General features: G+C 47.6%; 1 protein-coding gene across 3 annotated transcripts in view; it reads left to right on the plus strand.

Moving 5' to 3' along the window:
- PRKCB (protein kinase C beta) overlaps window positions 1-24,072 on the plus strand; it is a 328,355-nt gene extending 304,283 nt beyond the window's left edge. For 2 of the 3 annotated variants that reach the window (XM_055340824.1, XM_055340825.1), the window contains one exon: window positions 17,319-24,072. In XM_055340824.1, the coding sequence (XP_055196799.1) occupies window positions 17,319-17,477 (159 nt within the window). In that variant the 3' untranslated portion in view covers window positions 17,478-24,072. The remainder of the gene's footprint in view (window positions 1-17,318) is intronic. The other variant, XM_055340826.1, reaches the window with a different exon arrangement.
- Window positions 24,073-24,631: the final 559 nt, after the last annotated feature.

Below are 24,631 nucleotides of genomic sequence, written 5' to 3' on the forward strand. Positions count from 1 at the left end.
TTTTTTTTTTTTAACAAAAGTGCCAGCTTTTGTTACGGCAAGGAGCCGGTTGCAGAGCGTTTTTCATAACCACAGAGATACACTAGCTTCGGTGCATTGTAATGGACCTAAGTAATTATTTTAAATGTGCATCTGATTGTGTCACTCTTGCTTAAAGCTTTCCCTGATAGCTCTCTGCTGCCCCCAGAATAATGCCAACTGTTCCTTAGCATATATGGCTTTTGGGGTCTTCCGGGGTCCAGCATCTGCCCTCTCCCCAGCTTCAGCTCCTGCCTCCCAGGAACAAGCATTTCTGAGCTTCTTGTGGTTCCTCAAATACACTGGACGTTGTCTTCCTTTCCCAGCTCTGTCTGCACACAGCCACCACCTGCGATGTCCATACCCTGCCCCGGGCTGCCTCCAGCCCCATCCCTTGTGGTGACTTGCTCCTTCCCCCTGTCCCATCAGATCAGGAGAACATTACTCCCCCAGGGAGGCTCTTCCTGATTTCTGAGAATGGATCATCTGCTAGTGTCCTATCCACAAACTTTATTGTAATTGCCTGTTCAGTGTGATGTCTGTCTTCTTGACTAGATTGAAAGGTTGTGACTATTTTTGTCAGTGTTGATTCCCAGTGCTTAGCAGAAGGCTTAGCACCTAGCAGGCGCTTAATGATTTTTCCTGAATAAATGAATGAACCCACGAATGGCTATAAACTAAGAGGCGGCAATGCTCTATGCAGAGGAACAGACGGATCCTTTAGGGCTATGTATCAGAGCATGGGATGTTTTTCTCCTGTGCAGCAGGGCATCGCAGATACGTTGGTTGTTGTGTAAGTTAACTTCCCTGTTTCTAAAGGGCTTCATCTGGGTGCCGGGTTGCATCTCTCAGGGCACCGTGTGGTTGTGCCATGTGCGCTGGGAGAGCGTGGTGAAGGACCCGTGATACTGTGCAAGAATCACTGGGCTTAAAAAAAAAAAAAAAAAAAAGAATCACTGGGCTTTACAGAGAGGGCTGTGGCTCCTGCAGTCTGCCATTGCACACTTGAGCACTGAAGGTGCCCTGGTGTCACCAAGCAGAACGTCTTAAACTCTACCGAGCACACATGAGTCATGTGGGGGTCTGGTTACAATATGGATTCTCATTCGGCTGGTCTAGGGTAGGGCCTGAGACCCTGCAGTTTTTTTCACATGTGCTGGGATGCTGGAGGCTACCCTTAGCGTGGCTGGGGCTAGAACACAGTCCGGCAGGCTGCTGCCAGCCACTGGGCTGAATGGCAGATCCTGTTCTAGTTGGCGTGTTGTGTAGGATGGCGAAGGCTGTACTGAAGGGGTGTGTAAGGTTTGGTACAGAGCGTGCTGGTGAATGTGGTCCAGGCCACACAACAGGCTGTTGTGGGTCAGTATGCGGTGGGTGGGTGGTGTGGTTTGTGTGCTAGAAGGCGGCGTATGTGGCTAAGAGCGTGGTGGAGCAGTGGGTTGAGAAGCAGTGTGTTCTGGTTCTGTCCTCTCGGGTTTTTGCCAAGTGCTCCAGGTCATCTTTTCAGCAAGTGTTTATTGAAGTTAGGTACCATTGTAGGTACTGGAGACACAGAGGTAAAAATAATTTCCTGCTCTTGTGGAACTTATATTTTAGATGGAGAGGGCAAATAATAAACATAGAAATCAGCAAATATGTTAGAAGTAGATAAGCATTGTGGAGGAAACCAGAGCAGAGGTGGGGATGGGGAGACCAGGGTTGGGGAGAGGTTGAGTTTAAACAGGGTGGTTGGAAAGGCTCGCTGACATTTCAGTAAAGATGGGAGGAAGGTAAGGGAGTGAGTGAGCCATGTGTATATCTCTCAGGGAGAGTGGTTCGGGCCATAGTAAAAAGTACAAAGGCCCTGAGGCACGAACTTGCCTGGCATGCTCAAGGAAGAGCACAGAATCCAAGTGCTGAGCTGAGGTGGGTGAAGGAGAGGAAGAAAAGGAGATGATCTTGGTTAAGTCACAGTAGGATCTTTGGCTTTCACCCAACTGAGCTGGGCATACTTTGGAGGGCCTTGAGCAGAGAAATGGCATGATCAGACTTTGGGCTTTAAAAGAATCACTCTAGGGCAGCCCTGGTGGCTCAGCGGTTTAGTGCTGCGTTGGCCCAGGGCCTGATCCTGGAGACCTGGGATCGAGTCCCACATCGGGCTCCCTGCATGGAGCCTGCTTCTCCCTCTGCCTGTGTCTCTGCCTCTCTCCCACTGTCTCTCATGAATAAATAAATAAAATATTTAAAAAACCATAAAAAGGTTAAAAAAAATAAAAGAATCACTCTGACTGTTGTAGGTACAAGGATGAAATCAGGAAGACTAGTTCAAGGCTCCTGCAATAATCCAGGTGGGAGGCAGTGGGCACTTGGATGGGATGGAGCTGTTAGAGATCCTCCAGGTTGTGTTCATATTGGCCTACCTCAGCCCTCCCTGGTTCCTGGCACCTTGCAGATGCTCAGTAATTACCCCAGAGGGCATGAAGGAATGGATGCGGGAGAACCCCTTCAGATGGCCGCATAATTGCTCCTCGAGCGTAACGTGGTAGCAGCTGTTGGCCCTGGCAAAAAGTAGGTTGAACGAATAAAGTAAGTTGTCTTAAAAGCTGCTCGAGTTCAGAGGGCTAGCTTATGCGGCCCAGAGCAGGGCGTGGCTTTGCAGTGGGTTATATGATGGTGCGGGAGATTCCTTGTGCCAAGGGTGATAGCCAGGGAGTCCCCTTGGTCTGGACAAGCAGCTCAGAACTTGGCTGTGCTGTAATAGGGTGCGTGGAGGCCCCACCGCCAGTGAGCATAGTTGCTAGCAGAATTTGTAGTATATGGTGCTTTGATGTCACCGTAGAAGGTATGCTGGTGTAGCGTGTTTAAATCAAAATGCATGATTGAGATTTTGATGACCTTCCTATACAATTAGGAATTGCCTAAGTGAAATCTGGCAGCGTCCCTGATGCCTGGTGCAAAGCTTGCCGTGAAAACCCGGTAGAGGCACAAGCCTTGGGCTGGAAGCTCCAGCTGCTCCCAAGGGGCAGTCCTCGGATCAGCTTCCCCAGCTGTCAGCAGAGATGCAGCAAATTGAGGAGTGAGAGAAAAGTAACTAGGTCATGAGGACGCCCTGCTTCATTATAGTCCACAGAGTCTCAACTACAAGGGTGTAGGGTATATGCACAGCGACCTGCCCACCCATGAGTGTGGCTCTCTTTCTGTTCTACAGTAGTAGGATCAGTTCACTCTGGGGCTAGGGCTTGAGGAGTACAGCTAGTTGAGAAGTGGATGATGCTAAAAAGAGTCCCTTTCGCTACAGCCATTCACCCCGGGCAGCTGTCGAGGATCATCAAGACATGATCCGCATGCTCCCTTCCTCCTTCCATTCCAGCCTGGGCGTCAGGCCTCACCAACTCCAACCCCTCCTGTACCAGCTAGACTGGTTCCCGTGATTTCTCTGGTTGCCTGTGCTCCACATCACTTGACAGAAAGCCCCCTACCGTTCTGAGGCATCTGCACATCCACAAAGCTTGGGGATCTTGCAGACTGAAAAAGCAGAGCCCCCGGCCCCCCAAATCTACCTCGCCACAGTTGTGCATGTAATAGCATTTCCAAAACACTGCGTAGGTTATCTGGTCACACATCACAGCCTGCATCCTCTGGGAGTCTAGATGCTGAACTGCTTCAGAAACTAAGTCATGCTCGGAGGACTGGGTTTCTTGGCAATCTGTCATCTGAAAACATTGTTTATGTAGCTGAGGTCAAAAGCTTCAAGTGCTGCTTTAATGAGCCGCACTTCTGTTCATGTGACATTCTTTTCCAGATCTAATTGCTCTTTCCACCCTATGAGTGTCTCTGAGTGTGTGTCTGAATGTGTGTTTGATGTGCTGACATTTCTGAATTGAAGCCACAAAGTGTAACCTTTGTATGTTTGCTATTAAAACTCCAAATGCAAGGCTTAAGAAAGGGGGCAAAGCTTTTGCTTAATATAATTTATTTAAAGAATAGAACCTGGCCCCCCTAGGAAGTACCAAGTGCTCAGGAGAACAATACTTTTTTTGAAAATTGGAATTTGAGACATTCCTCTGAAACCCGTACTATTCACATACATTAGACAAAATATTGAGTTCTTGTCTGTGCCAGGCATTACCCCATTTAATTCTCAAAACAACTGTATGACGTAGGTGTCATTGTCACCGTATTACAGATAAGGGCAAGGAGCCTGGGAAGGTTGGGACATTTGCCCAAGGTTCAGCAGCTAGCAGATGCCAGAGCCAGGCCTTGAACCATGGACTCTGCACTGCCTGATGTCCTCGGAAAGATTATTAGAAGCACTTGGGAGCCCCTTTTAAGGTTTGAAATTGCACTAATGGGCAGGAGCCATGATACCACCAATGGTGTCTGTTACATAACAGAAAGAGACTAGATATTCTTAACAATTCAAATGATTTGAAATTTATTTTAAAATATTGCAACAAACAAGAAGAATATTCACACCTTTTACACTTCACTGGCAGGGTTTTAAAAGATGCAAATCTCGCCTGTTCCTTAAGGCTTTGATTTGGAGGCTGACAAAGACAGCAGACGTTGGATAACCTCTGGAAGCAGGGCCTGGGCAGCATCCGAACGGAGGCACTCCAGGCGGGCTCATTAAGTGTAGACATCTCCCCACTCGGTTCTGTTTGTTCTTTCAGTTATCCAGAGTGTGAAATTTGCACAGATCCTCATCAAAATATTAGGCTACATTCAGACCCTAACAAATAGCCAAGAGTTGTTTAGGATACAGAGCCAGGAGTGGGTCTGTTTATCTCTTTTTCCATCCTTCTACTCCACCACCCCTGCATGGAGAACCTATTTAAACCCCGTATCAAACTAGGCTCCCTTCGGATGGTGGGAATTAGACTCCTAGGCCGGGTGAAGCTCCTAGATCACTTGCCAAGTGCATGACTTTGAGCTGTCCCCGGTAGAGAAGCCAACAGTGTGAATTGAAAGGGTAGATGGGAAGGTCACATGCTGGGGAGGGCACAAAACTATTAGGACATGTATGGCAGTAACCACTGAAGAGAACAGAAGCCAAGAAGTGGAGTAGCGCTTAGAAGTGGGTAGAGGTACCATCATTCCAGAGAGAAGCAAGGAGAAGCCGGGAGATGCGCTTCAGTGATTTACATGGGGAATATAACAGAACCAGGACGAGAAGATGGGCCCTCCATCTAATGGATGTCGGACTTCATTAATACTATTTGCAACAGTAACAATAACATGGCTCAGGCATGTTCTATGAAATTATTCGATTTTACTAGTGAGCAGAGTCCTCTATCTACTTTATATATCTCATTTCACCCTCACAACAACCCTGTGAAATAGATACTATTACCTCCCCTGCATAGGTAAGGAAATGGGCTCAGAGAGGTTAAGTAACTTGCCCATGGTCACACAGCTAGTAAGTCCAAGTGCCAATTTAATTTAAAGTCCTGTTTCTTCAACTGCAGAGCCCATATTCTTGGGTTTTGCAGTGTTTCCTCTCTCACCTCCCAGGCGCAGCTGCACAGATGTGGGATTTGAACTGGTTTTGGTCTAATCTTGAGTTTGAATACTTCCCTGGTTGATGGGCTCTGTTGGGTGAATGTGCATGAAGTCCAGTTTCTTGAATTCTGCTGTCAACTCTGCTCAGATTGTGATTGTTATCGCAGTGCCCCAGAAAGCTACTGACTGAAGGGTCAAACTTGAGAAGATGAGTAAATGGATCCAGGGAGACTGGGTCAAGCACAGAGAATGTGGGCTTAGAGTCAAAAGGGAGCCAAGGTGCAAACGCCAGCTTTGCTGTCTAGCAGCAAGGAACTTGACCCCTCTCAGCCTCCAAAACACAGGCTCCAATCTCAGCCAGGTCCTCCCTAAAAAAGTCCCCAAACCTCTTCTCTGAAGGTCCCCCTGACTAAAGTACCCATCCCCTTGGTCTCAGCTGATAACCCTATCTGCTAAGTCATGGGAGAAACTGAGGACTATGATGGATGGCCCTCAACTTCCTGCACCCTCCCAGCATCTGCCTAGTCATCTTGACCTTGACCTCCTTCCCTCCATGCATCAACAAACGGGTGTCCCCCAGTGTAAGACTTCCTCCTCCCCTCCTGCACTGAACCCCCATTCCCCACCCCTTTGCCCATCTCCTCTGTCCACTGTGCCTACAGATTCTCTCAGTAATAAAGCTCTTATGATTACGTGCCAGAGCCAGACTCAAACTGACTTTTCAAGAACAACAAAAATACTTCTCAGGTTTCACCTGTGACTGCACCCAGGGTCTCAAGCAACATCGGAAGAAATCCTTCTCCCTATGTCCCCTGGAATAGCTTTCCTCTCTGTTGACTTCATTCTTCATGCTCAGAAAGCTTTCCTGGGCACATTGCTGCTCCAGAGTCCCATAATCAGCGATTTCTGCTCCCCACTGCCACCCCCCCCCCAAAAAAAGGGCTTCCTTTTCCTAAAATTCCCAGCAGCCCAGAACACAGTCACATCGGAAGACAGGGGGTAACATGCCAATGGCTACACAATCGCTGTGCCCAGGGGATAGCATGTGCTGATTGGCCAGGCCTGGCCCCATCTACACCTGACATCCAGAGAGAGGAGAAGGGCTGGGTCCTCTGAGAAAAATCAAGCCACTATGCCCAGAAAAAGAAGGAACGCTGGTGAGTACACATAAGCAGCAGATGTCCACCCGACTCTCCTAATTCATCCTCCTTAGCACATAATAGCACATAAACATGATAAGTCTTTCTCCTCTTAAAAATCCCTTCCCTCAAGGCACCTGGGTGGCTCAGTCGATTAAGCATCTGCCTTTGGCTCAGGTCATGATCTTGGGGTCATGGGACCAAGCCCCACATCGGGCTCCCTGCTCAATGGGAAGTCTGCTTCTCCCTCTTCCTCTGCTGCTCCAACTGCTTGTTCTCTCTCTCTCTCTGTCAAATAAATAAATAAAATCTTAAAAAATAAAAAATCCCTTCCCTCAATCCTGGGATCACTCCTTCCCACTTCTAGGGCTACTGCCCTCTTTATATAAACAAACCTTTGAAAGAGCTGCCAATTCTTGTTATGTCCACTTACTACGATCTGTTCTTTTTTTCAGTTTGATGCAATCTGGCTTCTGCTCCCACCACTCCGTGTTGACATTTCTCTCATGGAGTCGTCGATAACCTCAGGGTGGCCTCCTCTTATAGACTTGTCTTCTCTTTCTTGACCTCATCACATTATTTCTGATAATGTGTTCTGATTTTCCCTCCTTTAAACTAAACAAAACAAAACCTGAAAAAGTGAAATATGCAAGCAGCATCAGAAACTACGCAGTGAGGGGCACCTGGGTGGCTCAGTTGGTGAAGCATCTGGCTTGGGCTCAGGTCATGATCTCAGGGTCCTGGTCTCCAGCCCCCACCCCATGTCAGGCTCCCTGCTCAGCAGGGAGTCTGAGCCTGTGTGTGTGTGTGTATGCGCACGCGCGCATGTGCTCTCACTCTCCCTCTTTCAAATAAATACATAAAATCTTTTTTAAAAATTTTAAAAAGGGGATCCCTGGGTGGCTCAGCGGTCTAGCACCTGCCTTTGGCCCAAGGTGTGGTCCTGGAGTCCCGGGATCGAGTCCCACATCGGGCTCCCTGCATGGAGCCTGCTTCTCCCTCTGACTGTGTCTCTGCCTCTCGTGTGTGTGTGTGTGTGTGTGTGTGTGTGTGTCTTATGAATAAATAAATAAAATCTTTAAAAAATAATAATAAATAAATAAAATTTAAAAAATTTTAAAAATACACAGTGAAATTAAGTCCTCTGTGCTCACCCTTGACCCTAAGCTAGGCTTCATGGTTCTCCTTCGCAGAGCACTCAGGGCCACCCAGTTCTGGTGTGACCGTCTAGGCAGGCTGTATGCAAGCACAGAAATACCCCCACGTCACAATCAAGGACGCTAGCACGCCGTTTGGTTTCTGTGCCTTGCCTTACGCCCTTCTGTCTGGCAGAGTGTTTCTCTCAGCACCTCAAGAGCTTCTTCATTCTTTAATAGCTTCCTAGTTTCATATATCCGCAGGATAAATTCAGAGTCTCCCTTCCAGTCTTTTTACACCGCTCTCCTTTCTCATTTATATGGCACCGCACTCACCGATTGTCCTGAAATACCAACTCCGTGAAAACTCTGATGCCATCATGTCCAGACATGTGCGTGACCCAGAAGGGGAAAGAATAATTCATTTCTTGTTTATTTACAAGTGCAGTTTCTTAAAAACAACCACAAAAGCCTCCCCCTGCCACCCTAGGGTATGAAAAATAACAACTCAAAGGTGGTATGTGAATCTGCATTAAAATGTCTTTACAAGGGGCACCTACAAGGGGCACCTGGGTGACTCAGTCAAGTCTGTTGAGCCTTGGACTCTTGATTTTGCCTGGGGTTGAGGGATGGAGCCCTGCTAGGGGCTCCGGGCTCAGTGGGAAGTCTGCTAGAGTTTCTTTCTCTCCCTCTGCCCCTCTCCCTGCTCATTCTAAATAAATAAATAAATAAATACATTTTTATTTTATTTTTTTTAATTTTTATTTATTTATGATAGTCACACACAGAGAGAGAGAGAGGCAGAGACACAGGCAGAGAGAGAAGCAGGCTCCATGCACCGGGAGCCTGACGTGGGATTCGATCCCGGGTCTCCAGGATCGTGCCCTGGGCCAAAGGCAAGCGCCAAACCGCTGCGCCACCCAGGGATCCCAATAAATACATTTTTAAAATGAAGAAATGTCTTTCCAAGGCAATGAGGTTAGGGAGGGGTGGAAATGTGTCCCTTTTGCCCCCAAACACACATCTGTCCCTCCCTTCTAACTGGGAGTCCCAGTTAGGCCCTGGTGTCACCTTGAGGCTCCTTCCCGTATCCCACCAGCCTTGGCAGGAAAGATTTCAGTTTGTGTTTTAGAGGTCTGTACCTGTAGGGCAATATCCCAGGAGGGCTTGAGGTGTGGCAGGGTCTGCAGGACCCGTCTGCACCCAGAGCATGGCCATAGCCTTCGGACTAGCTCAGTGGACAGAGCTGGTTCCGTCCACACCCCATGGCAGCTACCATGTCACATGTATTCTGTGCATTTTATCAAATCATCCTCACCACACGCTACAAGGTAGGTCCAGTTGACATAACAAAAAGTTGACGTAGGGAATTTAGCTCACCTGCTTAAAGGTTATATAGCTGGGGATTGTTGGTGTTGGGATTGGAACCCAGGTCAGCGTTTAAATCCATGCCACACAATTGGATGTAATCTGTAAGGCAGTGAGATGTAGTTAGAAAGCCTGTGGTCTTCGGAATCGAACAGAACCTGACTCTGAATCTCGGCTCCCCTCCTTTACCCTCCATGACCCTGACCAAATTGTTAACTTTCCAAATTATCTGCTAGGTGGGAGATAATCCTTTTCCTGGCTGTCTCCCAAACCTTTGAGAATCAAAGTTATAAAAACATAGGCAAATAAAGGGAGTGATTGCTATTTGAGGACTAGTTTATTTGAAGCCAGCTACGTGGGTTTAGGATGAATGGTGAAGAATAGATAAGAAAAACATGGCACTTTGTTCACACGGGTATATTTCGTCTCGGGTTTCTTAAAAGCACAAAGAACAAAGGAATGATTCTATAGCCTGTTTAAAGAGTAACAAACATCCATCCATCTATTCATCCAGCCATCCAGGATGCACACTAAAATGTTGCATAATGAAGGTATTGAGGTGGTGAGATAACAGAGGGTTTTTGTTGTTTATTTTCCTGGGTGCTTTCGAACGACTTGTTTGTTTTGGCAAGAAATGTACAAGGCTGATGGAAGAGTCTAGATCATTGTCAGATCCGGGATCAAATCAGAGTCAGGTACTTAAATTCCCTAAACCCATTTGTTGTTGTACAGCAGAGACGTCATGGACTAAGTGAGATAATACTTGTGTAGCACTTAACACAATATCTGACTAATAATATGCACTTAATATGCACTGTCATTCATCCATCTGACAATGTTGAGTGCCTTCTGTGTGCCAGACCCTGTCCTGAGTCCTAGGAAGGCTGTGATGGGACTTCAGCTCTTGCGGGGCTTACAGTCTAGCTGGGATGCTGGTTCTCCGACAGAGAAGCAAGGAAATAAACAAGTCATTTAGATTGGGCTCTTTGGATATTTTACTTCCTGTGCAAAAAGGGAGCAGGATGCTCCGAGGTAGAATAACAGGAGGGGAGGATTACTTTGGAGGTGATCCCAAACAGCTTCCCTGAGAAGATGGCATTTAGACCGAAATCTGGAGGAAAACAAGACATGGCATCTTATTTTTAGATAAAACAAAACAAAACAAAACATGAAACTTGCTTCCCAGCACGAAAGCCCTCTCCCTTGCTGACTTCCTTCTAACTGAACAGACACAAGAGATCAAACACCCCAATTGCAAGGAATCTTCACCTATTCGCAGTAAAGGGAGCTTTTATCTTTCTTTTCTTTCTACACTGCACTTTGTCTGACTCTGCTCGGGAGAGAAAACTTGGTCCACAGATGACTTTTCAAAATGATCCAGCGTGTGCCCCGCTCTGCACTTAGCTGCCTGCTTCTCACTGGGTGGGTGGTCCCTCCTGTGTTGTCCTGCTGCGGAGAACTGTCTGCAAGGCATGAAAAGGACCCAGAATGTCACTGAATTTGCACACTTAAAAAAGAAGAAAAAGATTCTTTAAAAAAAAAAAAAAGATTTTATTTATTTATTTATTTGAGAGAGACCAAGAGCATGAATGGGGGGCAGGGCAGAGGAGAGGGGGAAGCAGACCCCCTCCTGAGCAGGGAGCCTGACTCAGAGCTTGATCCTAGGATCCTGGGATTATGGCCTGAACCGAAGGCGGACACTTCACCAACTGACCCATCCAGGACCCCCAAGAAAAAAAGACTCTTTTTATCTTTTTACCCAGGCTTCGTGGCTTGGGTATGTTTTCACTGCAACCTTCAAGTTTGGGTTCCTGAAGATGCCCTGCTATCTTGGTGGAGGCCAGGCAGGAAGCTCCCCTGTGCCCCTTCGCCTCCCCATCATGCCTGGTTAAGCAGGAGTGCGCTCTTGTCCTGTTCTCCAGCATCTTGCTCTGTCCCTCCCCTCTTTTCGCCTCCTTTTGTCCCCTGGGCAATTGTCTTCCCTCCTCCAAAGAAGCGATGTCTTTCTTTCTGGTCACATTCAGCTTAGATGTCACCTCCTCCAGAAAGTCTTCCTGGCCCTTCTTAGGTTCCTCACTTCTGTGCTCTATGGCCCCAGTTGTCACATGGCACCATGCAGTGCCTGTGTGTGTGTGTGTGTGTGTGTGTGTGTGTGTCTGTCTGTCTCCTCTGCAAAACCAACAAGCTCCATGAGACTAGGACAGGGACCCTCTTGTGTGTCATCGTATTTCCAGTGCCTGGTACACCACCAGGCAGAAGAAGCACTTTAGCACCCAATTAACAATAGCTCCCTCATTTTAAATGGATTTTGTGGGGGTTTTCTCTTATTTAAAAAAAAAAACCTGATTATTATTTACATTTTCAAAAACACAAGCAAGCCGAAAAGATAAAGGAGAACATTAAACAATCTGTAACTTGTCCAATCTCTATAGGCATATATACAATATGCGGTGTCTGGAGCATACACATTTGCGTGTACAATTTATAGAATGGGAACATATTGTACACGGTTAGTAATTATATGACTATGTCACTTAATATTCTATATCTTTTAATTTTTAAAAGTATTTTGCATGGAAATACATCAAATAGATGTATCGTCATTTATTTAACTTTTTTGCCTATCGGTGAATAGTTGATGGCAACTCCCCCCCTCACCCTCAAACAGTTTTTTTGAGGAGTATCTTATATCTTGACGGGATAAATCCAGGAGTACAGAAGAGGGGTCCAGAGAAAGCCTCCTGGGGGAAGTGACATCTGTCGGGAGACAAAAAGGATGCGTAGGAAATGCCCTGGTCGGGGGGACAGCAGGGAGGCAGGTGTTCCTGGCAGAGGAGGCAGCTCATTGCCAAGGCTGGGAGGTGACAAAGTGCATGAGCATCCTGGAAAGCCTGGACCCAAGGGTGTGTTGAGGGTTTGTGGAGGGTAGGCAGTGAGGGGCTAGTGACCAGGTGACCGGGGCCAAGTCCAAAAGGGCCCGGTAAGTCATCCTAGAGTGTAGGCCCTGGGCAACAGGAAGCATTGCAGAGAAGTGACATATCCAGGTTGGCGTCTGAAAGATCCCCGTGGCTGCTGTGACTAAGCCAGCTCCACATTCGACAGCTAGACTCCGAGCTGTTATTAACACAATGAAACAGAAATTAGAAAGAAGAGAAGAAGGGGGGAAAGAAAGGGCTCACATGTAACAGCTCACAGATAAGCTTTTCAAACTGTCTAGGTTCTCAGATTCAAAAGCGCAGTTGAACAAGTCGAAATCCTTACTCCCCTCTCCCACCCCAGAAAGAGGTGCCACGTGATTGAAATAACTGAGCCGAGCCGCTTTTGGGTCCCGTCGCCAGGTCTCGGGAGCAGCGCCGCGGGTGGTGTGCCCTGATGACAGCGGGCTGGGTTTTCTTTGGGCCGCTAAGTGAGGCTGAAGTACCCACCGCGAGGGCCAGAGAAGCAGGTGTGGCCCTCACTGTGTGTGTCCCTCGATCCCGCTGCCGGCTGCTCTCCAAGGACACGGCAGGCGCCGCCGGCTCATCCTGCCTGCGCCTCCCAGGGGCTGACGTCTCCATTTAGGGAGCGCTTCTGAAGCTAATGGGCAGTGACAGCTCCATTTGAAAAACACGGAAACACTTAGGGAGGCTGTGATCGGCCAGCCCCGTAAGCTGCTTATTAGCAGGAAAATCACGCTCCCGCTGTATTGTGCCCCCTTGGTTAACCCCTGCATTGGCAGCTCCTCCCTGCTATCTCACTTAAAGATTTCATTGTTCTCCGAGGCAGTGGGGGGGCTGGGGGGGAGGGCTCAAAGCTGCCAGAAGCTGTTTCCGGCTCCTCTCACAGCCTCTGGGGAGGCCCCAGCAGAGCTGCAGCCTTCTGGTGTACACAGCAAATGGATGGTTTTTAAAGACAAATGGCCCCTGAAGATTCCATGTCTCGGTTCACACGCTTCCCACATGGGCTGGTTTGGGTCCCAGCACCCAAGCCAAAGAGAAACAGGTGCAGGTGAGCCTTATCCCGTGCTCACAGCCAGCTCCTGTGTTCCCCGGGGCCTCGGCCATCCGCCTAGCTGCCGCCGCTCTTCAGTCCCCACACCCTCGCACCCCCACTGGACACTCAGGCTTATCAAACAGGACAGCAAGTGCCCAATTGCCTCCTGAAGGCGCTCTAGCCCGAGTGCCCCACTCACCCCAAGCTCAGGAGCAAGGTTGTGGGGTCACCGGCAGGTCCTCTCTTCCTGGAATACCACTTCTGACCCATCAGCAAATCCTGCCACCACCACCCCCACTCCAGATGCACTTTTCTATCTCCCCCAAGGGTACCTGCCTCCTAGGTGCCATCCTCTCTCACCTCCCGGCTGACCCCCCTGCCTCTCATCTTTCCATCAGTTTTGTACGCAGCGCCAACGACTGTAAGGAAACATGAGTCAAGAGTGCGCCGGGTGCTCAGAACCCTCCAGGCCTTCTCACCAGGCAGAGATGGAAAGCCTCTGCCCTCCCTCGGCCAGCAAGGCCCTCCATCCGGCCCCTGGCCCGCTTTCTCACCCGTGTCACCCCTCTGCCTCTTGGTCATCGCTCTGGCCACCCTGGCCTCCCGTGGCTGTCGAATGACTCTGCCCAGCGAGCATGCCTGTCTCTGGGCCTTTGCAAATGCACTTCCCTCTGCCTAGAATGCTTTTCCTCCAGATACTCAGATGGCTCCCTCCCTCCCTTCACGGAGGGCTTGCTCAAAGCTCATCGCCTAAGAGCTATCACTTTATCGAAAATGGCATTCTCTTCACCCTGTATCGCTGGCCTCACTTTATTTTTCTTAATACCATTTGCCTTCTCCGTCTGGCATTAAGACACAACCATGTACATTTGCAGTCCCACTTCTGTTTCTGTGTCTGTTGCCTTTCTTCCCCAGTAGAATGCAAATTCCACGAGGCATAGATTTTTGTATAATTTACTCTTATAATAGGACCTGGTACATAGTAGATACTTACTAAATCTTTTTTTTTTTAAGATTTTATTTATTTAGGGGGATCCCTGGATAGCTCAGTGGTTTAGTGCCTGCCTTCAGCCCAGGGTGTGGTCCTGGAGTCCGGGATCGAGTCCCACATCAGGCTCCCTGCATGGAGCCTGCTTCTCCCTCTGCCTGTGTCTCTGCCTCTCTGCCTCTCTCTCTCTCTGTGTCTCTCATGAAAAAAAGATCTTATTTATTTTATTCATGAGAGACACAGAGAGAGAGAGAGGCAGAGAGGCAGAGACACAGGCAGAGGGAGAAGCAGGCTCCATGCAGGGAGCCTGATGTGGGACTCAATCCCAGGACTCCAGGATCATGCTCTGGGCCGAAGGCAGGCACTAAACCACTGAGTCACCCAGGTGTCCTCACTAAATCTTTCTTGAATGAAAAAAAAAAAAAAAAAGACGCATAAACAATGAAAGAACCTGGACAGTAATTCTGACCACACTGTATTGAGGGTCCATCATTCCGTGAGCAAAAATTGTCTTCCACCAGCCAGCAGAGCAGACTGCCAAGTCTTGAGTATATGGTGGGCAGGTACAGGGGGAGGGGGACCACTTCTCATTTTCTGAGATCTGAAGCAAAGATACCAACATGGCTGAAAAGAATTTAGCTTGGGATAGCAAATATGTTTCTCCACGTCAGACATGAGTCTTTAAAAAATGTAAAGTTGTTTCTTCAATATTTAAAAAACTTGGGATGCCTGGGTAGCACAGCGATGAGCATCTGCCTTTGGCTCAGGGTATGATCCTGGAGTTCCAGGATCAAGTCCTGCATCGGGCTCCCTGCATGGAGCCTGCTTCTCCCTCTGCCTGTATCTCTGCCTCTGTGGATATGTGTGTGCATATCTCTCATGAATAAATAAATAAAAATCTTAAAATAAAAATTAAAAAAACAAAAATTTTTTTTAAATTTGAACTTAAACATCCTGAAAACACCCCGTCTTTGGGAGCATACACAGTCTGCAGGGAAAACAAGAATCAAATCATGCTTACAGCTAGGATGCCTTGACACTTCACTTGGTTCCAGGCACCGGGCCAGTCACACACATGATGTCCTGCAGCCTCGTGGGCTCCCTTCTGCCCGAGTGGGAACAGCAGGAGTTCTGAGGCCTCTGGGCACTGAGTCTCATGCACACACACACATACCCTCCCATACCTGTGCTTCCCTTGACCCTGGGCCTTGAAGGAGCAAAAGGGGGAGTGTGTGCTCCTTGACTTTCTCAACTTAACTTCCCTCTGCCCATGACTCAGGCTCGGTGGCAGCTCTTCATCTTCTCTTCTGCCTCCCCCCAGCTGCCAAGTGTGGTGGCCCATTTTCCACAAATCCCCTGCTTGACCCCTCAGAGATATTTCAGCTCCAAAAGCCCCCCTCTCCCTGGGGATTCCCTCAGTCCCCAGCCTGTCTGGCTGTGTCCCCTCCTGGGTCTCCTCTTCCCGCCCTCTCAGTTTTAGGGGCAGTTTTCTCACTGGCAGATGGAAATCAGATCCCCATCTCCTGGGGTGGTTATGTGAAGCCAAAAGGTAATGTATGCGAAACTCTGAGCCAATTGCCTGGAAACTGCTCTGCAGTTTTTATTATTATTATTATTATCTTTCTTCCACTTCCCATGTTCTGTCCTTAATTTTTTTTTTCAAGACCTCTCTCCTGAGCTCCAGAATCTGTTCTTCTGATGCCCTCAGGTCATCTCCTGGAACCTCTCTGGTCCCTCAAAGTCATTGCATCCAAACAGAAATAGCCATCTTACTGAATTTTCCCACTTTCTCTGTCTCAGGGGTTGATGCAACCACATTCTCACTGTCCTTCAAACCAGAGACCTCTTCATCCCCATCCTTGACTCCTCCTCCCTCCCCTCCCAGCCCCACCTCACTTGGTCCTGTACTCCTTAGCCTGGGAACTATTCATATAGAATGGAGCCAGGAGTGTGGACTCTGATGTCAGAGGGACCTGGCTCACGTTGCAGCTCATGCAGTGGCTGTGTGACCTTGAACAATTGACATCATCTCCCTGGCCTTGGTGTCTTCATTGATCCAGTGGGAATAATGCCCCCTTCATTGGGTCATGGGGAGGATTAAAGAAGATCATGTAGGTAGAGCATTCTAGGGTGCCTGACTTATAGCAAATGCATAATGAACATTAGCTGTCATAACTACTAGTACTACTTACTGCTCTATTATTAGCTTGTGGTTACCTGCTGTAGACACAGTGTTTCAAATATTTAGCGCTCGCTAGTACAAATGTTTCCTGGTGAAGAACAAAGAATGTCATATTTAGTGACTGAGTGTCTCTTTTTATTGGGTAAGAACTAGTGTTGCGTGTGTGTACACCTGCATACATGTGCACGTGTGTGAACACACATTCGTTTCAACTCTGCCTTGGACCAAGACCTTTTCATAAATACGGACCCCAGGATGGGTGAAAAATGATGACAGTTTCCTCTCTAGACTCCAGCTGCACCACCAAGCACTGGCTTGTGTTTCAACCCACACCCTCCATTCCCATTTGGAGAGAGAATGGCTGGGTTTGTCTGCGGGTACCTTGTGATTAGAGGTCAAGGACTTACCCAGCTAACCAGGGCCTCATGGTCAGCCAGCCATTGCAGGCACCAGAGCCAAGTCTTGGGATCTATCTCCACTGACTAGAGTTTGTAAACTCTTGGATCTCTGGAGCTGGAAACGTCTGATGTTCCTGACTGGCAGCCAGAGGACAGCGCTTGAGGGATCCACTGCTAAATATTGGGATCTCCCAGGTGATGTATTAACTGGCTCATCACTTTGTATCTGGCACCCCATGAAACATCGCTGGTACCTTAATCCCATCTCTTTCAACAGGTGGGCTTGGCTGACTCCTTGGGATTGGGGGTCGGGGGTGGAGGGACATGCCACATGCCACCAGCCCCACCATCTCATGCCTTTGCCATGCAGCTCCTGACTGCCCAGAAGACTCCAGGGGCAGCTCATGAGCCCTAGAAACTGCAGGTCGGGAGTCCAAGGTCATGTACCAAAGGTCATGAAAATTTTGCATTTTATGTTGCTCTCATTACTGATCATTGAAACAACCTCTCTGAGGCAGTGGAGCAAGCCACGCCTTGTTTTGTTTGGTTCTGTTTTGTTTGGGTTTTTTTTTTGTTTGTTTTCTTTCTTTTTTTTTTTTTCCACCTACCACAAGTTCTTTTCTCCCCCTCTCATAGTGTGGGCGGAATGCTGAAAACTTCGACCGGTTTTTCACTCGTCATCCACCAGTCCTAACACCTCCCGACCAGGAAGTCATCAGGAATATTGACCAGTCAGAATTCGAAGGATTTTCCTTTGTTAACTCTGAATTTTTAAAACCTGAAGTCAAGAGCTAAGTAGATGTGTAGACCTCCGTCCTTCATTTCTGTCATTCAAGCTCAACGGCCGTTGTGGTGACATCTTTTCTTTCATTGCCACGTCGCATCCATGTTTTATTTGCTGATGAGACTAGAGTGACCATGTTTCAGAAACCAAATGTCCTCGGGTAGTTTGGAGCATCTCTATGAGATGGAATGATGCAGGTGGCACGTCGAAAAGGCTGCTGCGTAATCAACACATTAGCAAAGTCCTCTTACCATTGATTTTTCCAAGCACGTCAGCTCCGCGGACCCAGTCGGGACAGAAAATGCCTGCTTTATCTCCCTCTGTTCCATTTCACACGCTTTTCCAACGCCAAGCATCCGGTCTAGATTGTTCTACCAAAAGAATGGATCACTGGATGCTCGCAGTATTCTCTCCCTTCTGGACGGGGAGCGTGGCTTCATTCCAAGTGCATGGTTGCTTTGACTTAGAGGGGATTCCTCTATTAGGCCTGTTTGGAGGCCCCATGAGCTGTGCAAAGCACAGGCTAAAAATAACATTGTATTCTGTTGTTTTTTAGACTCAAAGTTAAAGAGATTATCTCAGCCCTTTTAAAATGCCAAGAGTGTGCTTTTAGACAGTCTCAATCTAAAAGTACCTCCAGAGGTCAGTCAAAAGCCAAACCAGCTGGGGCGCCACCTCCATGCTGTCATTTCTGATACCCTGTGTCCCTGATCGCCTTCATCCTCCAACTCCTTGCAAAGGGCATTTGGCATCACTCCCTGAAAAGACATGGTCACTCTAGCAAGGTCCCAGGGGACCATGGTTTTACATTACATTTCAAGTTTATTTGCTTTGGGGTTTTATTTCTGTTGTTGTTCAGATGCAAAAAGAAAAAAAAAACTCACTTTGTTACACATGCTTTGAAATATGTGTCCAAATGTTATTAACCAAGGTCACCTGCTTTGATTTGTCAAGAAGGCGGCTCTGGAGCCTAGCAGACCCATGCCCGTGCAGATGGGATTTGCCTAGGTTTGTTGCTGGCTTGGGAAAGCTAATTAAGCGTTCTGAGAAAGACACCATTTCTTGAAACATAGACGGTTGTATTCTTCACTTTGATGTTGTTTTGCAAGATGTTTGTGGAAATGTCCATTTGTATCTGGATATTTGTTATGTGCCATTTTTTTTCTAGCATCGAGATACAATAAAAAAAAAAAAAGAAAGAAGAAATGCTATTGCAAGAAAAACGGCTCTCTTTGAAAAATATGGACCCAAACTGCCAAGCAGGGCTCCTGAGGCTTCAGGACAGAAAGGAACTAAACCCAGAGCTTAACCTCAGACCCCCGGCTCTACCAGTCCAAGAGGCTGGGGACCGTTCAGGGACTCCTGGCAGCCTGTAATGGGATGGGATGAGCTGGCCGGGGCTTCCAGTGATATCGGAGGTCAAGGCCAGAGTCAAGTTTAGGGCCAGCTAGCAACATAGCTGTGGCTCTTGATTTTCTTATCAAAATCACCACTCCTCCCAGCTTGGAATAAATATTCTTTCTTGCGAGCAGGTCTGTGAGCCCCCAGAAGCCAAGGAAACCCCTTGGGTGGAAGAAATCCTGTTTCTGCCTTAGCTGATGAGGATGGCAGGTGGTTCCCCATCCTTGCCTACTGTCTCATTCTATTCCCAGGCAGCTCTACAGAGAATTATTATCAGAAGTCGAGTGATCTCCAGAAGCACCAGGGTTTCTAAGACACCATCAGGAGAACTTTACAGACTTGACAAATGTCCTTGAAGGAACACTTCTCATCTTTAAGAAACCCGAGATTTGGATTTGCACATAGGCAGGGGGTCCTGGCTCACTCCTGTCTGCCCTCCGCTTCTCCTTGCTGCAGGTTGTAGGACTGTCCTGCTGCTGCCATGGTGGTAGCCATGTAAGCCCCATGTGAGGCAAACCCCAAGTCCCAGCTGCCAAGCTCAGAAAGTTAGAGAAGGAGTTAAATCGGGACAGAACCCTCCTCCCTCATTTTATTGTTGGAAAATTGGCATCTGGAGAGAGGAAGTGACTTGCCCAAGGTCAGCCAGCTGGGGTACAAACCCAGGTTCTCTGACTAAGTTCAGGCTTGTTTCTGCTCTATAGCTGACATCTCTGAGCCATGCTCACCAACAGGCAAGTTATTTGAGATCCTTCGTCTGGCTTTTGGGTTACGAGGTCTTTCCTTATACATTCTCTCAGGATGATAAAAACCATATAGAAGCATTGGGCCATTGACAGATTATTTGAGACAAGGTTAGAGAACAATGTAAGATAGGTAGGTAGATAGCTAGACATAGATAGATGATAGATAGATAGATAGATAGATAAAATATATTGTATATACACTGCACATTTTCCAAATTTCTGTCATTATTTTTCCAAAAGTTGAATTGTTTGCAGAAAGAAGTACGCAAGCCAAAGTCTCTGTTCTCCTAACACACCTTGCTGAGGGTTGCCCAGTGAAGGCTTCTGTGGAAGCGAGGGATCGTTGGTCAGAGTTCCTGCAATTTCCTTTTCTATCACCATTCTAAGTCCAAAGGAGACCAAGAAACAGAGCTTAGAGAATATGTAACCTCTGGGCAACACTTTGCAAGTTTATCCAGGAAGAAAGATTTTTCCACTTCCTGTGCAGTCATTCACATATTCCACTCCCTATTCATCCATCCAGGAAGCATTCATTGAGAACCAGCTATGTGCCAGGCTCTCTGCTGGGTGGCAGGAGCACAGTGGGAGAGATGCTATCCAGGAGGGCAGCCATTAAACAAGTATTTAAAAGCATAATGTGATCTAGAGATAACCAGTTTCTGAGTTAGTCAGAGGAGGCTTCTTACAAGAAAGCAGAAGTCATCACAGGGCTTCAGGGCTCCTTTCTCTCTGCAGACCACAGTTGAGGCTGAAAGAGGAAATGCAGCAGTGCCCTCACCCAGATTTCTGGAACAATCCTAAAATACAGTGGGTGGGGAAGGACAGGGGCTAGATGGTAGCTGGGGTGGGTTTCCTTCTGGAAGGCCAAAGGCACAGTCTCCATGCTCAAAAAGACCATAGAATCACCAAGATTTGAGCAGAGACAGATACTCATGGGGGTAGGAGTGGGGGGGGATTGGTTTTACAGCTCATTTCCAGGTCCTGAATCTCATGTCTTAGAGTTTTCTACCCAGATTCCTGCAGGCATTATCCTTTCCAGCCCTCGGGGAGAAGCCATCCTGCCAGCACACTGCCCCCAGCTTGACACCGCCTGGTTCTTCTAGATGAGACAGGCTGAGATTTTCCAAAAGAACTTAAATTAGGGAAGAATTCTAAAAAAGGAAATTGAATAAGAAAATCTGAAGAAACCTAAACACAGTGCATGTTAGCCATGGCTAATTGTCTACCAGGATCCAAGAATCCCTCTTGGCATTTCTTACACTACTCATGAACCTGCTCCTCTTCTAAGAAAGGGTAGGACCGCGGTCATAATGACCTTGGGGAATCAATAGGAGGCCAGTGGAATTAATAACCCTCCTTGGCTGAGTGATATTCTGCTCATGTGGCTTCAGATGCTATCAACCCAAAAAAGAATGGTCTCAACAGAGAGACCTATCCTCTCCCGCCTTCTAAAGGTAAAATTCTGGGGTACTTCCTAGGAGGATCAGCCCACAGGATGAAATCCGTTATGGCAGGTTCTATTTGGACCTTGTGGCTGTTTGAAACACGAGACCTCACCAGCACAGCAGATGCGGAAGAGCTTTGACAACTGGGGGTGGTCGTTAAGGGAAACTCCAGGGATGCCCAGAGGCAGGGAAGGCCAGATGGGGTCAATGTTCCCCGGGGGAGATCTGAAAGGTGGCAACTGCCAGTCTTCCAGCCCCAAATCTACTGGGGGCGGGGGGGGGGGGCCCGCACAGAGCCCCACAGCTCTCAGACCTTGAAGGGGCCTAACAATCCAGTCTCTGCTGGGCCTTAGAATGGATAGACGCCGATGTGAACGACCCATAGAATCAACAGGAACAATTTCATTGCTTCACTACAGAGTGGGGTCTCTGGCTCGAGGACGAGAGGCTCATCTTTAGTCAAGTAGTCCTTCATTGACTGATTCATTCACTCGACAAATAGTTATGGACAACCTACAAGGTGCCAAGCATTATTTCTGGCAGTAGAAATACCGTAGTGAGGAAACAGGCACGGACCCTCCCCGCCTGGAGAGAGGCAGTAAATAAGACAGTGTCTGATAGTAAGCAGGTGCCATGAAGACAATTAAAAGGATGCTAAGGTATGACTTGTAGGATCCAGAGTGCGGGTGATACTAAAGGAAGGGGTGATGTTCGAGCTTCTCTCTGAACACAGTCTGTGCCTGGGACAGGACAGGACAGGCTGACAGCAGGCAGGACAAAATGCGGTAGAATGAGCGGGGCACAGCAGGAGATGGCCCAGCATCTAGAAAACAGCTCCATCCGCATCTTGAGCCCACTGCAGTCTGGCGACGCTTACTGAAGTGTGTTCCTTATCACCCCCCACTCCTCACTCCCACACCCCAACACATACAACACAATTAAGTGGCAACTCCATAGGGACATTCTACCTATCTCAGGGAGCAGCCTGAAAGAAGGCATTCTCGTGGGAGGCATTTGGCAAAGGGGAACGAGCCCAGCAGTGAGAAGCCCTACCAGTCGGCGCCCATTAGGAGCTGAACTAAAGCTTGGATGGCAACTGACTGGACTCCAACAAATCAGTCAGTTCTCACTGAGCCTCCCCTCTTTACCATCTGAGCCAGCACTGGCTTCAGCGAGGCAAACCCAGGCATGCTCCTCAGCTCCCTTGCAATAGAGGTCCCCCACCCCCACCCCAAGTCAGAGGGACTGAGATGAGCCCCAATTAAGAACAGCATGGTCAGGTAAAGATCACTCCACCGCTCTGCAACCTTGGGCAAGTCACTGTATCTTCCTGCACCTGTTTTCTCCAAGGGGGTAGGGGAGGACTCTCCAGCTCCTCCTGCCCTCAGGTGGGTGGTGAGGATGGGAAGGAACGAGAGCCTGCAGGACCCTGAGCAGGTGAGAACATCATGCAGATGTGAGGTGTTTTTATTAGTTCACACTTGGACATTCCCTGGAAAAGACTGACCCAAATTGTAATTAGTAACCTGGGATTAATGCCCCCCATCCCCACACCAAAAAAAAAAAGAAAAAAAAAAAGAAAGAAAAGAAAAGAAAGAAATGTCAGGCTAACCAGGAGAAGAGAATTTTTGTTTGTTTTAAGGCTGCCCTGACTGACCTTACTTTAAGCTTTGGGTTTTGTTTCTTCTAGCTTGTTGACTAGATACATGCGTTGCTGTAACCGTCCTTGGAGAGAGCCTGTGGCTGACAAAGACCCAAATTCTAGTCTGAGGGTGGATTTCTGAGCATCCCTTCAAAGCCTGGCTTGCACCAGGGGACATGGGGTGGACAGTGGTCAGCTCCTCTCATCATCAGGCAGCAATCTGATGTCCTGACATGCCAATCACTCCACCTTCTTGGCAACTGAGAGGTTTGCGCCACCGTTCTCCTTTTTTAAGAAAAAAAAAAAAAAGGCCTCCTCGCCACAGGGGTCACTGTTGGATGATTTTCTCCAGGACGCTCTCTCCCATGACAAATTCTATGACATGTTACATGGTAGGAAGTAGTTTCCAGTTCAATTCATCTCAAAGCCAAAGAAAACAGAACACACACACATTACACACATTCTCCACTTTATGACAATCCTTAAAGCAACTCAACGTTTCCTTTCCTTCCTTAGGCCATCTCCACCCAGTTTTCTCTCCTGAAGCCAACATACAATGTGAAGTGAAAGGCAGGGGATAGTAATGCGCAACGCACCTGCTAAATAACTCAGCACAGGGCTCTTTCTGACTCTGCCCATGAGATGTCATCGGCTTCCCACTAACTGGCAGGTGTGGGTCGTGTTTCCTTCGTATGCTGTGTTAATGTGTTTGCTTTCCATTTGGCAGAGAGACAAGCGAGACACCTCCAACTTCGACAAGGAGTTCACCAGACAGCCTGTGGAACTCACGCCTACTGATAAACTCTTCATCATGAACTTGGACCAAAATGAATTTGCTGGCTTCTCCTATACTAACCCAGAGTTTGTCATTAATGTGTAGGTGAATGCAGATTCCATTGTCGAGCCTGGAGTGTTAAGACTTCAGGCCACGTGTATGTATCAATTCTAGTCTTCCAGGATCCATGGTGCATATGCTGGCATTCAATATGTGGAGGGCTTGTCCTAGAGGGCTTTTCTTTGTATGTGTAGCTTGCTAGTTTGTTTTCTACATTTGAAAATGTTTAGTTTTAGAGTAAGCGCTTTATCCAATTATAGAGGTACAATTTTCCAAACTTCCAGAAACTCATCAAAAGAACAGACGATGTCAAAACTACTGTGTCTGATACCAAAATGCTTCAGTATTTGTAATTTTTAAAGTCAGAAGCTGATGTTCCTGGTAAATGTTTTTACAGTTATTCTATCATATCTTCTCTGAATGCTAAGCATGACTGGTATTTTTAAAAATTGTGAGTAAGCTTTGCAGTTACTGTGAACTATTGTCTCTTGGAGGAAATCTTTTGTTTAAGAATTGATATGATTAAACTGAGTTAATATATGCAAACTCTCTTGTTAACATCTCTGCTTTTAAATAGGCCCTGGGACAGGGGTTATAAACTGGGGAGCCATAGGCTGATGCGGCCAGCGGATGAGCTTTGTTTCACGTACACATAATTTTATTTCATTGTCAACATTAAAAAATGGGATATTTCATATAAATTCTGGGGCCTTCAGATTCACTTGAAAAAATAATTGGAAGAAGGCTAGCAGCCCTGAGCCTGGTTCCCTTGTGGAAATAATTCAACCAAACTGAGAAATGGCTGTCTCCTTTAAAAGCAATGTGGGCCCTCCCTCCATCAGTCTCCACCATGCCCTGTCGTCTTATGCTCTCTAGCCACTTCCCTGGTTGCTGTAGATTTGAGGCTGAAACCTCTGCCATTTGCAAATCACAGACTTAATGACCTCAATATTTTCCTCTGCCCAGAATCAGGGTTTCTGCTCAGTGATCCGTTCAGTGTGGTTTGTGTGTATTAAATCCTTACGCACAAAGCTCATAACAAAGATTTCATTTCCAGGGCACCTGGGTGGCTCAGTGGTTGAGCATCTGCCTGGGCTCG

Source organism: Nyctereutes procyonoides, unplaced genomic scaffold (assembly GCF_905146905.1).
Source record: "Nyctereutes procyonoides isolate TBG_1078 unplaced genomic scaffold, NYPRO_anot_genome, whole genome shotgun sequence".
NCBI lineage: Eukaryota > Metazoa > Chordata > Mammalia > Carnivora > Canidae > Nyctereutes > Nyctereutes procyonoides.